This window comes from Neovison vison, chromosome 12 (genome assembly GCF_020171115.1).
Source record: "Neovison vison isolate M4711 chromosome 12, ASM_NN_V1, whole genome shotgun sequence".
In the NCBI taxonomy this organism is placed as follows: domain Eukaryota; kingdom Metazoa; phylum Chordata; class Mammalia; order Carnivora; family Mustelidae; genus Neogale; species Neogale vison.
Window position 1 is genome coordinate 8,536,409 of NC_058102.1, and position 16,500 is coordinate 8,552,908.

Below are 16,500 nucleotides of genomic sequence, written 5' to 3' on the forward strand. Positions count from 1 at the left end.
TCTAGTACTGAAACGCAATATAACCTAAGAGTCTGAGGCTGACATGTCACAGCCTATTAAGTCAGCTGTTGGCCCTGTACCCCCAGACCAGCTTTATAAAGCATACCACTGTGCTAACCATCTTCTCCATGTGCTAAATGTGCTCCTTTGTGCCTCTGCACAGGCTGTTCCCACTGTCTGAAGTGCCCTTTTCTTCCATGACTTACTGGGAGTGCTTCCTTCCCTGGAAAGGTTTTCTTGACCTCCAGTTGTATTGATGACCTTCCTTCCCTCCTGCCCCATCCCTTGCAATGTCTATCACAGCTTTTATTACATCAGATGGCACTCCTCTGTGCCCAAGTCAGCCTCACCCACGTGGCTGTGCACTGCTTGGGAGCAAAGATCTCTTCTCATCCCATTCTTGTAGTCCTAGTTTTCTTTTTTTCTTCCTTTCCTTACCTTTTCTTTTTTTTTAAAGATTTATTTATTTTGAGTAAGAGAGAGAGAAAGGGAGGGAGGGAGAGGGCATGCAAAAGCAGAGGGAGAGGGAGAAAAGCAGACTCTTTACTAAAAGGGGAATCTCTCTCTCAGAGCCCCCCCCTCCCCACCCCACCTCACCCCCGGCCTGCAGGGCTCAATCCTACAACCTTGAGATCATGACCTGAGCAGAAAGCAAGAGTTGGACGCCCAATCAACTGAGCCACCCTGGTGCCCCATAAGATTTTAAGAGGAATAACCATTCTGATCATTTCTACTAATAAGGATTAAAAGGATACTCATTAAACTCTAAAATAAGATTTTTCAGGGGCGCCTGGGTGGCTCAGTGGGTTAAGCCTCTGCCTTCAGCTCAGGTCATGATCCCACAGTCCTGGGATCCAGCCCTGTATCCGGCTCTCTGCTCAGCAGGGAGCCTGCTTCCCCCTCTCTTTGCCTGCCTCTCTGCCTACTTGTGATCTCTCTGTTGAATGAATAAAGAAAATCTTAAAAATAAATAAATAAAATAAGATTTTCAGACAACTTAAAAAATTTAAGAACAATATTCTTTCTGTAATTCTCAAATGTTTACCAATTTCAACTAGAAATTAAAAAAAAAAAGAACTTGGAGACAAAAGGGAAGCCCCACCCTGCCCCCATATATTTATTTAACCTGTTAGAATGACTACTTTTTTTGGAATCACTACTTTTTAAAAATTCTATTTTTAGTTCTCTTTCCTAACTTCATTTGAAAAATACTTATGAGCACCTACTATGTGCAACTTACAGTACTAGATACTGGTTACACAAATGTGAACAAATCAGACAAGATATTTTTCCTCACATAGGTATGTTCTACAAAGAAACTACACAAATTACATCGTTATTCCATTACAATTCTGCTAAGTGTTCTGAGTGTTTAAAAGGAGCACATCTAAGGGTGCCTAGCTGTTCCAGTGGGTTAAGCACATGACTCTTGACTTCAGGGTTGTGAGTTTGAGCCCCACATTGGGTGCAGAAGTTACTTAAAAATAAATCTTGAAGAAAAAAAAAAAAGAGCACATCTAATCTGCGGTGGGGATAATTAGGAAGTCACTAAAGAAGTGACACATAAACTGAGCTCTGAGGATTGAGGAGGCATCAACTAAGGTCAGTTATGGGGGCTTCCAGGCTATGGGAATAGCAAGTGTAAGGAGAAGACCTTGAGTGAAGAGGAAAATGCATTTCAGGAATCAGAAGAGGGTCAATGTGGTGAGAGTTCAGGCAGCAAAGGGGAGAATGACAGGAAATGAGGCGGGGTCTTCACTGGGTATTCAGAGAACGTGAGAGACCAGTTATTTCTTTTCCTGAAGTTTATACTCCAAAGGAGGATGGCAAGGCTTTTGGGACTCATTAACAATTTTAAATAAGGGACAAGTATGATCAGATTTACAACTTGTTTTTTGAGTAAGTGTTTTACATTTGCAGTATAACATACAGAACAGATACACAGTTTTAAAAGATGATACTTGCAGCTTCAACAATTCTCTACTTACAAAAGAGAACACAGAAGTTCTGAAAAGCTAAGTAATTTATTTGAGGTCCTCAAATGTTTAGTGAGGTCAGAGTGGGTACAATATGGCAGGCACAGTACAGTGTGTGCTTAGGAATGCGGAGATGAATACAAGAGTTCTGTGCTAAAGAAACATACAATCTAGTGACAGACCTAGAAACGTGATATAGTGCAGTCATGCTAGGAATGAGTAAGATATAATGGAGCAGAGAAAAATTAAATCTTCTTAGGAAGCATTAATCATTTTATCTCTGTGTTAAAGGGGCATTTTTTCCATACTATTACAGTTTTTGAATTTTCATTCATTCCTGTACTTGGAATATGGTATGGACTCAAGCAAATGTCTGCCATACAGACCAATCACGACTTTAACTCCAAGTGTGGTGCCTTTCCAAAACCAACTGTGTTTCTAACTCTGGGAGAGTATGCATTAATTTCAAGGAGCTCTTTTGAAGCTGCTTTCTGAGACAGTTTACAAACCACAAGAGAAAATAAATCTCATTCAATTAAAGCCAAAATTCATTTCTGACCCAACCTGAAAACCCATAATAATGTCTAAACAGTTATCATTTTTTAATTTTTTTTTTCATTTTTTAATCTTTATTCAACTTTTTAACCATCACCAATGGGCACTAACAAACGTTTTAAGTAATTTCTATGCCCCCAATATGGGGCAGGACCCCAAGAGCAAGAGTCACATGCTCTACAGACTGAGCCAGCCAGGTGCCCTAAAACACTTACTTGTTATTTTTTTTTTTTTTTAAGATTTATATTTTAAGTAATCTCTATACTCAAAGTGGGGCTTAAACTTACAACTCTGAGGGCGCCTGGGTGGCTCAGTGGGTTAAAATCTCTGCCTTCGGCTCAGGTCATGATCCCAGGGTCCTGGGATTGAGGTCTGCATTGGGCTCTCGGCTCAGCTGGGAGCCTGCTTCCTCCTCTCTCTCTGCCTGCTTCTCTGCCTACTTGTGATCTCTGTCTGTTAAATAAATAGATAAATATCTTAAAAAAAAAAAAAAAAGATTTAAAAAAAAAACTTACAACTCTGAGATCAAGTGTTGCATGCTCCTCTGACCGAGCCTGCCAGGTGCCCAGTTATTTTTTTGTTAATATCTTTTTTTTTTTTAAGAGTTTATTTATTTATTTGACAGACAGATCACAAGTAGGGAGAGGGGGAGGCAGAGAGAGAGAGGAGGAAGCAGGCTCCCCACTGAGCAGAGAGCCCAATGTGGGGCTTGATCCCAGGACCCTGGGATCATGACCTGAGTTGAAGGCAGAGGCTTTAACCCACTGAGCCACCCAGGTGCCCCCCCCACTTTTTTAAACTCGGGGCTAGAACTCATGACCTGAGATCAAGACTTGAATGCTTAACCGATGGAGCCACCCAAGCACACCCCAACAGTTATTTTTTTAAAGCAAATCTTCATTCAGAAGAAATGCTCCTATGAAGACAATCAAGAAAATATTCCATATACTCCTCCATAATAATCCATGATCTCTGAACCGAAATGACTTACATTTTAGTTTCTATTTGGAAAGATATAATATAAAACATAAAATAAAACAAATATAAGGTAACGTTTGTTCATTTATTTACAATTTTTTTTAAAGATTTTATTTATTTATTTGTCATAGAGAGAGAAGCGAGAGCAAGCACAGGCAGACAGAGTGGCAGGCAGAGGCAGAGGGAGAAGCAGGCTCCTTGCCAAGCAAGGATCCCGATGTGGGACTCGATCCCAGGACGCTGGGATCATGACCCGAGCCGAAAGCAGCCGCTCAACCAACTGAGCCACCCAGGCGTCCCTATTTACAATATTTATGGACTGCCTACGACAGTCAGCACAGGAGCTGTAAGGGATGCAAACATGAGCAGGACAAAAACCTGCCTTCAAGAACTTACAGTCTGATGGGGGAAGCCAACAACACACAACTCAGGACAGTGAGAGCTGTAATTCAGCAGGCACACACAGATGAGAACACAGAGGCTGTGCACAGCTCCCATCAGTTCTAATTCGTCAGGCGCTTATTTCCATTGGTCAGTACCCATGCCTTTTTTTTTTTTTAAGATTTTTTTTTTAAAGATTTTTATTTCTTTATTTAACAGAAAGAGAGAGAGATCACAAGTAGGCAGAGAGGCAGGCAGAGAGAGAGGGGGAAACAGGCTCCCTGCTGAGTAGAGAGCCCGATTTGAGGCTTGATCCCAAGACCCTGAGATCATGACCTGAGCCGAAGGCAGAGGCTTAACCCACTGAGCCACCCAGGCGCCCCTCAATAACAGTTTTAAAATACTTGAACTTTATCTCAGATAACAATGCAAAGGCATAAATATTTTAAGTACTTACTTTATAGCAAAACAGCAACACACACAAAAATAAGGATAAAGGGTCAGAGGAAATGGTGAGAAGTGAAGTTTTGGGATACCTCAGGATTCCCGAGCAAGGAAGGTCACCGTATTTGGATGAGGAACTGGTTGTAGATAGGGAATAGTTATCAAAAGGCTAGTGGCTGGAATTACCTAGGAAGAGCTAGGTATAGCGCTCCAACCATACTGAGTATGTGGTTCAGAGCTGTGCTGTCCAACATGGTAGCCATTAGCAGCCGGTGGCTACTGAGCACTTGAAAAGCAGTTAGTCTGAATTGAGATGAAGTGAAAAATACACTCCAAATTTCAAAGACCTAACATAAAAAAATTGTAAAGCATCTCTGTAATTTTTTCTACTGATTACACATTTACATAAAATAATTTGGATATACTGAAGTAAATAAGATTTTATGAAAATCTACTTCACCCTACTTTTTAACTGTGGCTACTAGAATATCTATGACTACGTATGTTGCTCATGTTTGTGGCTCGCATTCCACGTCACTGGACAGTGCTAGTCCAGAGTGCCTGGAATAACAACTGAGGAGTTGAAGCCCTCTAGGCAATGAAACACCGTGGAAGGTTTTCAACCTTAAGTGCCTGTGGTTGATTTGGGGAGGGGGCAGGATACGTAAAAAAGCGCTGTTTCAGGAAGATCAGTGCGGGGCCGATCTGGAGGGTCAAGACACTAGAGGCAGTTGTCAATGTCAAAAGGCTGGCAAATGTCAAAGGGTGAGCAGGCTCAGCTGGAAAGTAGACAAGGTCTTTAGAAGCCACAGGCTGGGTGGAGAGAGGAAGAAGAAATCAAGAGCAGGGGTTGGTGAGTGAAGAGTAACAGCTATAGGCACTGGTCCCAGCCTGTACTTGGACAACCAAGGTGCACCGCTCAGCGGAGTCAGCAAGCTCAGCCAGTCTGGGTTAGATCTAGGACGCCTCAGAGGGCTCCCAGGCAGGGGTACACTTCGGAAGGAGAAAAGGCTTGGTGCCATCTTCAGCAATTTCAGCTTTGTGTGTGGCAAGACTCCCGACAGTGAGATCAAGTCCCAGAGAAGGTAGGAGGTAGAAGGCAAGGCTACCAGGAACTACAAGAAAGCAATACATTATAAAAACAAAATCCAGACTCATAACACAGCCAACAAATATTTACTGGCAGTTTATTGTACGCCTGATACTTGGCTCGGCTCTGGAGACATGGGAAACAAAACAGACATGGTCCTGAATCACAATCGTGGTGAGAGCTATGAAAAGGAAAAGGAGCTTTTCAAAGACCTGACCGAGACTGGATGGAGTGGTGGAAGGTCATAAAGGAAAGTGTCTCTGAAGAAGTGACAATTTAATCTGAACCCTGAAGTCAGGTGGGTGAAGATTAAGGAGGAGGCAGGGGAGGAACAGTCCAAGCCAGGAGAGTGGTATGTGGTATGTGCAAAAATTAAACCTGCAAAAGGCTTGGGTAATTCAAGGAATTGAAAGAAAAACCAAGTAACTGGGATATCCAAAGTGGGGGGGAGGTGGGCCATAAAAGAGATGAGAGAAGGTTGGAGAGGGAGGCAGAGGCCAGATCTTACCAAGCCTCAAAGGATGAAAAATAAAATCCCAAACAGGCCTCAGTGCAACTGGAAGCCACAAGGGCTTCTGACCGGAGAAGTGGTCCAAACCTGATGGTGTTCTAAGGACTCCAATTACCTACGCTCTGCTCAGACTACTGAATGAGAGCCAGCTTGGCAGCAAAGGGGGTAGGAGCCAATATTTGTAGCTAAGTAGCAGAATTCCAGGTCTGGGATAAGAGAATTTATTATACGGCCCTCCAAGTGTTCCAGGGTTCCAAGCAGGGAGGCGGATGGCATCTCCAAAAAGTACAGAAAAATCTGATGGAAGAACTGGTTTAGGAGGCAAAGTTAAACAAAACTTTAAACATACTGAGTAGGAAGGCACAGTGCATTCCAGCAGGTAAATACTGATGTTGTTTTGGAGTACAGAAGAGAGATCAGGCATGGATATGGAGGTTAGCAGATATAAACATGATAGACAGTTTTAAGTCCCCAAAGTAAATAACATTTTTCAGGAGTAGACAGAGAAAAATTAAAGAATAACAAACAGCAAAAGGAGCCTAAGACTATTTATCTCCAGGATAGAAGTCAGGAGGAAGGGGAATCAAAAGGAATATAGTATGAGGACGTTTTTTTGAGGGAATGATAGAACCACTCTGTATCCTGACTGTGGTGGTGGTTACATGAACCTATACACGTGTTCACATTCATAGAACTGTACACATATTAAAAGCTAATGTGAGGGGCGCCTGGGTGGCTCAGTGGGTTAAACCTCTGCCTTCAACTCAGGTCATGATCCCAGTGTCCTGGGATTGAGCCCCACATCAGGCTCTCTGCTCAGCAGGAAGCCTGCTTCCCCCCACCCTCTGCCTGCCTCTCTGCCTACCTGTGAGCTCTGTCTGTCAAATAAATAAAATCTTTAAAAATAAAATAAAATAAAATTTAAAATAAAATAAAATTTAAAAAAAGCTAATGTGACTATTATTTTTTAAAGGGGGAGGGGTAGTCAAAAGGACTGACTGCTGCAAGGAGACATAACAGGATAAATCCGAGAAAGATGCTCTGGGACTTTTAACCATTAGGTAACTGGCAACCTTGGAAAAAAGCCTCACGAAGGCTGGGAGCCAGGCTGTAAAGGTTCAAAGCATAACTCGAGCAGTGAAGGAAAGCACTCAGTACAGCCTCCTCTTTTAGAACTCCGGAGGTGAAAGGAAAAACAGAATGGCACATAGCTCAAACAGATCAGGAGAACTGGGAGATTTAGCAAACTGGCAGAGCCAACCTTCCACACCATGAGTGGCTCCATTCCAGCGTTTTTCTAGAATACGCATTTTGCACATGAACTATTCACTTTCTTATTGTCCCATTAAACTAAAACTGTTAAGCCCGAAGTCATTACATTTTTGACTGTGCTCCTTAGTCCGCTAACATTTACTGTGTTCCTACTATGTGCCATGCACTGTCCTAGATACAAAAGTGAGCAATGCCTTGTCCCTAGATGAGCACACGGCATTTATCACAATAACAAGGTCCTGGGGGTAAGATTTGCATAAAGCGCTCCGAAAACCTTGCCCTTCTGAATTGAATGCATTTATATTTATAAGAATGAAAGAAGGAAGAAATAAAAACAAAGCTGGGATGTAATTTTGTAAAAATGTTCTTAATTTCTAAAAACTAAGAATGAATTAAATTTAATACTGACGTCTTAAGTTAGGCATGGGCAGCCTCACCATCAGTGGCACTTCTCATTTCTTTTCCTACTTTTCAGAGTCCTTTCTGCCTTATTTCCTCAGGATAAATTAGGAGGCAAAATGGAATAAGGGCAGGCTTTGAAACCAGACAGATGTGAAACTAACTAAACCTATCCCTCCAAGTTCCTAGCTGTGCAGCTCTTGGATGGTCTTTTTCCTAGCCACAAAACAGTGATGTCACCTACATGACAAATCTGAGGTAAGGATTAGGAAAAAAAAAAAAATACAGAGGCTGGCATATTAGAAAGCAGTGAATGTTGGTTAATATTTTTACCATCATTTGAACAAATAGTATTGTTCTGACTTAAAACATTTTTAAGTGCTTCTATTTTAATGAAGAAGAAAAAAATTTTTTTCAAGGGCACAGCATGTATATGGTACTTTAGAAAAGCAGCTTGGTAATTTCTTCTTCTTAAGTCCTATCAGAAACTATTCTGCTCAAATAATGATGTTTGGGACAAGCACCTAAAAACAGCCAGGAACCAAGAAAATATAAAGGCAGCTGTTATCATCATCGCTGTGTCCAAGTGGGACAAGCCAGTCGCTTTGTGTTCTGGATCCCTTAGTGTAGGTACCTACTCCATTCATATCCCTCCCACTACCTACCTACAGCCACAAAGCACGCTGCAGGGGTGCTAAAAGTTCTGCTTTTAAAGAGGCATTTACACAACACTACCAAAACAATAAATATAGTTTCAAAGCAGAAATCACTGATGCCTCTCCAAATCAACAGGAAGCTATCCTCCACTGAAATTCCCTACAACTATGAAGGAAATAGCCTCTATTCTTAAACTTTCACAAGATGCTAAGATGCAAGATGTTTATACACCTTATTTCTGTATGCTTAACTCCTGGGAGTAGCCGGGCAGGGGTAGGAAGGCAACCCATAACGTTTTATTCACTATGGAGAAATATCTCTGGCCAATTCTGTCTTGCATAATTTTGCTTATATTGTAATACAAATGACCACCTTGAAATTCGTCTTATTCCTCGCACAATTTCCAGCATAGATGCTGAAGAGTAATAAAACAGCCGAGAGATACGTGAGAAAGCAAGGAATCTTAAAAGACAGAGACTAGTCCACTGTCCCTAAAGAACTGAGGATGGGCTGGTCCTTACTTAAGACACCTAACAAGAAGCTACGGTTACTGGGTGTCCTCAGCCACTTTAGCGTGCCCGGCCCCCCGATGGCTAACAAACCCGCTAGTTTGAAGCTAAGGGGAGCCAGCTCGGGAGGACACAGGAAACACCCCTCGTGCCGTCTGGTCCCATTTCCTCGTGGCCAGCCTGAATCGCCTCTCGAAGGTGGCCACGCCGCAGGGCTCTAAGGTGAGGGGTGCGACACCCCCCCCCGCACACCCCCGGCCCGGATTAAGCAGGGGAACGCGTTCGCGCTGTCACGCAGCTCCCGCGCCGTCAGGGACCGGGAGGCTCCGAGGCCTGACGCCTCCCTCTGCACCACCCGCCCCGCCAGGCAGGGGGCCCGACGCGCCTCCGCTGGGGCCCCCGCTCTCCGCCGCGACAGGGAGCGCCTCGCCGCCCCGGAGGCCCCCCAGCGACGGGAAGCGAACCCGACTCGACCAGCCCACCCGGAAGCCCTCCCCCAGCTCACACCTGCTGGCGCGTGACGCCCGGAGCCGCGCGCGCCCGCCCGCCTGCCCCGGCCCTGCCATTCCGAGCGCCCCTTCTCTGCGCGCGGGACGTGGCCCGCGTCCCTCCCAGCCCCGGGGTCAAACCCACCACATGCCCGCCCCCACGGAGCGCGAGCTCAACGCCGCCGCCCCCGCCGGGGCCCGCGCGCGCTCCCGCCCCCCCCCCCAGGCCCTGTCCCCGCCGCGCGCGCTCACTCGCGAGGACACGCACACGCTGCGCCTCAGCTTGACAGGCCGGCCCGCGCCGCGCGCTCCCGCGGCTGTCCTCGCCCACCCGGCAGCCCAGCTCTGACTGGGCGGTGCGCGGGGGAGGGGAAGGGCGGCAGTGGCCGTCTGTCCTCACTCACCGCCGAGCCGCGCCGGCTCCCAGTGCGCGGCGTTCCGCTGTGAGGCGATGCGCTGCGATGCGCGCGGTCCCCGCTTCTCCGCAAGCAATGGAGGCGACGTAGTAGGGGGACTGAAGGGGCGCGGGGGGTCACTCCCTCCCGCTTCACCTCCCAGAAACACGGGGACCCCAGAAACTAAAAACAAAATAAACAAACTTTCCCCTCCGCCTCCCTCCCCCAAAACCACAACACAAACACTCGGGAGCCCGCCCAGAGCCCCACTCCATTGGCCGTAGGGAGGATGCTTCCGGCTCTCACTGGCTGACTTTTGTGCCCATCAAGCTGCGGTTCCGCCCCTCCAATTCCTCGCCGCTGCCGTCGCCCCTCATTGGTCAAGTGCTTCCCGTTTGACGAGCTAGGATTGGCTGAGCTGCCTGCGCCAATCATTCGGGGACACACCCCCTCAGCATCCCAGAGGCCGCTTCCTTGGTCGCGGACGCGGAGAGGCGAAGGGGAAACTAGAGCATGATGGCGGCCGAGCTCACTTGGCGCAACCATCCTCTTTTTTCTTTTTTTAGCTCATTGGTGCCTCGCCCTCGCGCTGTTTCCCCTGAGCTCCTCTCTCCATCCAGTATTGCCTAATAACGGAATCTATACGCGCCGGCTCCTTGATTTATCCCCTTCGAAGTGCTGAGTGTGGGCTGGCTGTGCGTCATTGGACTGTCAGAATGTCACTCTCTAGTCAAATCTTCAAGCTATTGGTGGGGCAGTCAGAAAACCCGTCCAACAACAAGGACTAGTGCTATTGGTTTGACTCCACAGAGTTCTTTCCTGGTACCTTATTGGGTAAATAGGCGCGTCCGTCAGATCGGATTCTCCGTGCTACGATTAATTGTTTGCTGAGAGTTTGGATGGCTCGGGTCGTTTGGGCCGTAGTTGACGATAATAATGACTGTCGTTTATTTTGTGCCTGCTTTGTGCCACCTACTGTTCTGGGGTTCTTACAGGGATTTTCTGACTAAATCTGTGAGTTTTACATTCTCTGAATTTTACAGATAGAAACGAAGGCTCTGAAGAGATGTAGGACACCTTCCCAAGGTCACCCAGATAGAACGTAATTGGTGAACCCGGCGTTGGTCCTAGGACCATCTGACTCCAGAGCCTTTGCTGTTTTAATTGGTGCCTCTTCCTTCGGAATCTTACCTGACAGCCAACGCAGCATCTTCAAAATGTGTTTATTCCGAATGTATTCCCCCCCCCCCATCAGTTTCTGTAGGTGACATTGTGGGAGACTAAAGCTGTGGAGAGGTTGTCATTGCCGCCACCGCATTCTCCTCTACGGCACCCGTTCCTCTCCACCCCAAAGTAAACCATCTTGGTGTTTCCTGACCAGAAGCCCATCTACTTCTGTGTTTATTTTCTCAGCTTTATAAATGAACATTTCTACCATCCTTGTGTGCCAAGCCTACCTCCTCAACCCTCACTCATCTATCTCCAGCTCACTCTTTGGAGAGAGACCTCAGAAAGAGAGTCTAAAGAGAGATAAAGAGTAAATTGCTTTAGAAATAAATAATTTATTACATACAAATGGAACAGCCCTTCAGCTCCTGGGAAGCTTCCAGAGTGGCCCCTGATGCTGTGCGAGACGTGTGCTCCTGGCTCCTTGCCATTAGATTCTTTCTCTGTGGCAGCTTTCAGGGAAGTGAATCCAACATTCCAGCCAGGGGAGGGCAGGATGCTTAGGACCCACTGCCAAAGAGCCAGGCCCAGCCTCTGGGACTGAAATGATCTCCAGGAGCACAGCTCTGGACTCCAGCCTGCATTCCGTCTTGGGTAATTAACATTTTACCATCCCAAATCCCCATCCCCTGTAGCTTCAGTGGGATCACCGCCCTTGTTTCACTTCCTGATCCAAGCTGTTGTGTAACCTCGTTGGCACTGCTTTAGTAATAAAACAACCACTGTAATACTGTAATGCTCAACACTTAACAGATTTTCAGCAGAGGAAGACAAGGCATTTCACAAACATCAATTAAGATTAAGTGGCAGGTAATTCCTGGCAACTGCCACAGCAGGACAGAAGAAAGATCATGAGTCAAATTCTAATAAAGGTCCTAAGAACCTGAATCCTTAAAAGAACATGCACATACCCCATCCTAGCATTCCAATATGGGGATTCTGAATCAGAAGACACAATGAATGAGAAATGTTCAGAGTTCAAAACCTTTCTTATCTTCATTTTGGTTTTTTGTAACTCTTTTCACCCATAAACCAGTGCTTGGTTTTACAGTTAATTGTCAAACACATCTGTCTGCCCCCAATTAGTTGTAAGTTCCTTGAAAACAAATGGTTTCTTTTTCATCTTTGTATCCCTTAAATTGTTCTGATTATAAAAGGTCCCCAAACAAATAATTATTCAATAAATGTTTATTGAGTCTGTCAGCACTTTCCTAAGGTAGAAGGGCTATACAGTTGAATAAAACACCTCTGCCTTCAGGGAACCTTCAAGTCTAGCGGGGGTGGCCAAAAGATAAAAATCATTACAGTGCAGGTGGTTTGGAAGGACACGGGAGGAACATAGGACTCAAGCTTTGCAGGACAGGGATGGATTCCCAGAAGAAGTGACATCTACAAGGAGACCTAAAGGATGAAATGTGGTTAGCTGACCAAGGGACTGATGATGTATGGTGACCTGCAATGTTTTCTCTCTGTGTGCAGGGAGCAAGAGGGGACTATCCAGGAATGGCCAAAGCTAGTTCTTCCTATAATCTTTTTTTAAAATATATTTTTAAAATATTTTAATTATTTATTTGGCAGACAGAGATCACAAGTAGGCAGAGAGGCAGGCGGAGAGAGAGAGAGAGGAGGAAGCAGGCTTCCTGCTGAGCAGAGAGCCTGATGCAGGGCTCAATCCCAGGACCCTCAGATCATGACCTGAGCTGAAGGCACAGCCTCAACCCACTGAGCCACCCAGGCGCCCCAGTTCTTCCTATAATCTTGTTCGTGAGGGCCTTCAGCTATCCATCTGCTCTGCCTCATTGTACTTTCCCTCCCCTGGAGAAAGCAGGAAGCTGCAACCCCTGTCGCGTTTGCCCACCAGAGAACAGGAAAATAATTTCCAAATAAGATTGCTGTTCTTCCAACGATAAAAGTAACACTAAGTAAAGATTTCAGACAGTACAGAAAGCTTTAAAGTGGAGAATAAAAGCTCTCTCAAATCCTTACTAGCACCAACTCCTATCAAGGTGAGTATCTAACCCAGACTTCTCACGGATAGACCCACATGTAGATTTTTTTCTTCCCACAAATAGTGGGGTGTGGCTTAACGTGTGCACTCTGGGAGCTCTCCTTGCTCAGAACTGCAGCTTTGGGTGAAACCTGTTCTCACTTTCTATACTTATGGCAAGGAGGCCAATAAATCAAATGTTTATTGTGGAGGCTGATGGTTTCAAATTCCTGTTGCTGGAAATAACAAATTACCACCTGTTATAGGAGTTTGGGGCTTGCTCAGGCTAGTGTAAAGTCAATGAATTGAGGGGGGTGGGGAGCCTGCTGTGCCCACTACCTTTGGGTTTGGGCTTATGGGTTTGCTTTGGTGGTTGTGGAGTCAGTCCATGCCCTGAAAAGGCAGCCCAGGTCAGAGAATAACATGCCAGGATGCTCTCCTATGCTGTCTTTCTCATTTCTTCTCTGCACACTACTTGGGGAAAATATTTTTTGTTTGTTTGTTCCAACTCACCCAGCTTTGAGAGTAAAAAAAAACAACTCGTCAAGCCCTGCACAGTTGTATTTAGGCCAAGTGCAGTATGTTCTTGGAGTGCCTTACTATTCTTAGAGCTCTATATGTAGGGTTCTATACAGTTGGCTTTTTGCTGGAAGGGAAGGCAGATTTGATGAGTGATAGCTGCTTTGGATGGCTACCAAAAATGCTCTAAGCCATTCCAAGCAACAGGCCTTCCTTTCTTCCCTTGAGAGATTGCTCTGTGATCCCTGAACACATTGCATTGGTCTGGACAAAATCCAATGCAGCGGGAATTTCTGTGAACAATTCTGCAATGACCCACAAGCTCAGGGTGACATAGCCCGCTGGATCTGCTCCAACTCTGATTTCTGTGGCACAGAAGAACTCCGTCCACCCTTCACACTGGCCTCTCATTGCTATGAGACATTGGAAGTGTTTGTAAAGCGTTCTCCAATTCTCCATTCGTATAACCATGGGAAGATCCCTGTGAAGGAACCTAATCCAAAAGACGAGAAGCCTGCTGACAGCTGATACTGCTTACTGGGGCAGTGGGTATGGCCAGAGCCAAGGCCAAGAGCAGTAGGGGAGGGGAACTTTCTAAAGGGTGCTGATTATAGAGGACGTGCTTAGAAGCATTTATTATATGTCTGGTAGCATTTATTGTAGAACAAAGCCCTTGTGAAAGACACTATGCTACTTCTAGATCATTTCTATTCTTATGACCACACTTCCAGAGAAACTTCCTATGAAGCAGCGAACCCTGGGCTCCTCCTGTTTGTTGGCCAATGCTAGACCCACAGGAGGCTCACAAGGGAACCAGAGTGGCTATTAATAATAGCTACCCTTTCATGAACACTTGCTTGCTGTCTATCAGACACTACATTGAGGGCTTTACCCAGATCGCAGCAGCTAATCTGCACAACCTTGGTTATCCCCATTTTCCAGATAGGGAAACCGAGGCACTGAGGGCTGACGAATTTGCTCCAGGTCCTCGCAGATAATAACCTCGCAGCTGAACCCGGACATTCCGACTCCAATGAGTAAGCTCTCTTCTTCACTGCTGCATTGCCCCAGACATCTACTTTGAGAATGCCACCGTGCAGCTGGGGAGACAACAGGCTTCCAGAGGAGCCGTTGCCCTCATAGCCGTCAGTAGCTCAACTCCATGCTCGTTTCTCCTACAAACACAGAGAAAGAGGTGTGCCTCTTCTTGGCTAACTTACTGCCTCCAGTGGTCCTTCCTCTGCATCCCAGTTGGGAACTGGCTCTCCTTCCACCCCCTTCAAAGCAACCTCCTTTCTTCGTGCCCTTTCTCCCTGTGCTTTTTCTCAGCCTTTTAAATACTGACCTGAGGCCATCTCCACCGGTGCCCCTCCTTTAAACCTGGTCTGCACACTCTTCTGACACTCATTTCTCCAAGCTCATCTATGACCTCTTGTGGCCAAGATCCAAGAGCCTGTCTCAGTTCTTGTTTCCATGGCTTCATCACTACGTTTTACTCTGAGAATCTTCTCTTGGCTTCCCAAAATAGCCAGCTTCCCTCCTACCTCTACAACTGTTCATGCTCTTTTTCATACCACCTCTTTCTCTGAGCTCTTTCAAAGGAGTCTGTCTGCTCTTCTCTCCTTATGTTGCCTTCTGGGGGCATGGGGTGGGGGCGGGGAGTTGGGTCATTGTCCTGCCTTCACCCGGAAGACTGCGATTGTCAACTCCCCGGCTCCAGGCTTCATTAGGCAGCCCACCTGCTGTTCACCTTGTGCAAGTCACGTGCACCGAGTGGCCATCTCTTCCCTTCTAAAATGAATATATTGAATCAGATTTACTCTTCTAGACTCTAAAATGAAACCTGAAGTTTTTCAGCACATACCATGCCCAGGCAGGACCAGCTATATAATTTGTGGCCATGCAAAATGAAAGCACGGGGCTCCTTGTTCCAAAGTCATTAAGAATTTCAAGAAGGCAACAGCAGAGCATTAAACCTGAAGTGGGACCCTTCACCTTCTCAGTGTGGGGCCCTGTGGGACGGCGGAGGCTGCCTGCCCATGAAGCCAGCCCAGCGCCAGGCACTGTTCTCAGGATTTTATATGTATTAGCTTATTCAGTCCTCATAACAACCTTAAAAGGTAGAATCAGATGAGGAAACTAAGGCAAATAGAGGATAAATAACCGTCTAAGGTCACATTTTTAATTGGTGGAACCGAGAAAAATACCTGTTGCTGTTAAGGGGTTCAAACATCCCTCCACACATCCGTCCTTCCTTCTGCACCGAGGTCTACACTTCCTTCACAGCTCAATTTGAGCCCCCTCTCCTCCCAGGGGCTTCTGGACCAGAGAAGTCAGGCCCACATCTCTACTCCCTCAGAGCCTCTCAGTATCCTGTGCACCCACTTGTCCACTGCTTACTGTCTTGAGGCTCACTGATAACCAATTCTACAAGTCTAGAGAGAAAACTTCTTTAAATCTCTCTCCACAACATAATACCAGCTTATAGTAGCCTGTTTCACCCACCAGACTGGGAGGCCTTGAGGGCAAATACTATATCTGAATCTTCACTACATCTCTGATGCTTATAATTCTCTCTCTCTTTTTTTTTTAAAGATTTTATTTATTTATTTGACAGAGAGAGATCACAAGTAGGCAGAGAGGCAGGCAGAGAGAGAGAGAGAGAGAGAGAGAGGAGGAAGCAGGCTCCCTGCTGAGCAGAGAGCCCGATGCAGGACTCAATCCCAGGACTCTGAGATCATGACCCGAGCTGAAGGCAGCGGCTCAACCCACTGAGCCACCCAGGCGCCCCATTTCTCTTAAAAGAATCCTTTTTAGGCTCTGGACCTTTCCCTGGAATGCCTTGCCTCATTCTTCCCTCCCCCATTCACTCCTCAGATATTGGCTTAGAGATCACCTCCTCCTCCAGGAAGCTCTCCTTGACCTCCACCTGTGGGTTAAGTGCCTCCTCTGGGCTTCCGCACCCCCGTACCACCCCATCATAATGCTTGCCTCCCTGTGTCCATCTTCTCAACAAGGTTATGAACACCTCGAGGGCAGAGGCCAGGTCTGTTTTATTACATTGCCTAGGTCACACAAAGTGTTCAGTAAGTTTGTCTGAACAAATGAATTA

At 46.1% G+C, this 16,500-nt stretch overlaps 1 protein-coding gene across 4 annotated transcripts in view; it reads right to left on the reverse strand.

Annotated features, from left to right (window-relative positions):
• The window catches only part of TNRC6B (trinucleotide repeat containing adaptor 6B), a 256,123-nt gene extending 245,846 nt beyond the window's left edge, over positions 1–10,277 (reverse strand). For 3 of the 4 annotated variants that reach the window (XM_044229097.1, XM_044229095.1, XM_044229099.1), the window contains exon 1: positions 9,962–10,277. In XM_044229097.1, the coding sequence (XP_044085032.1) occupies positions 9,962–10,032 (71 nt within the window). In that variant the 5' untranslated portion in view covers positions 10,033–10,277. Of the gene's footprint in view, positions 1–9,664 lie in introns of all 4 variants that reach the window. The other variant, XM_044229096.1, reaches the window with a different exon arrangement.
• Positions 10,278–16,500: the final 6,223 nt, after the last annotated feature.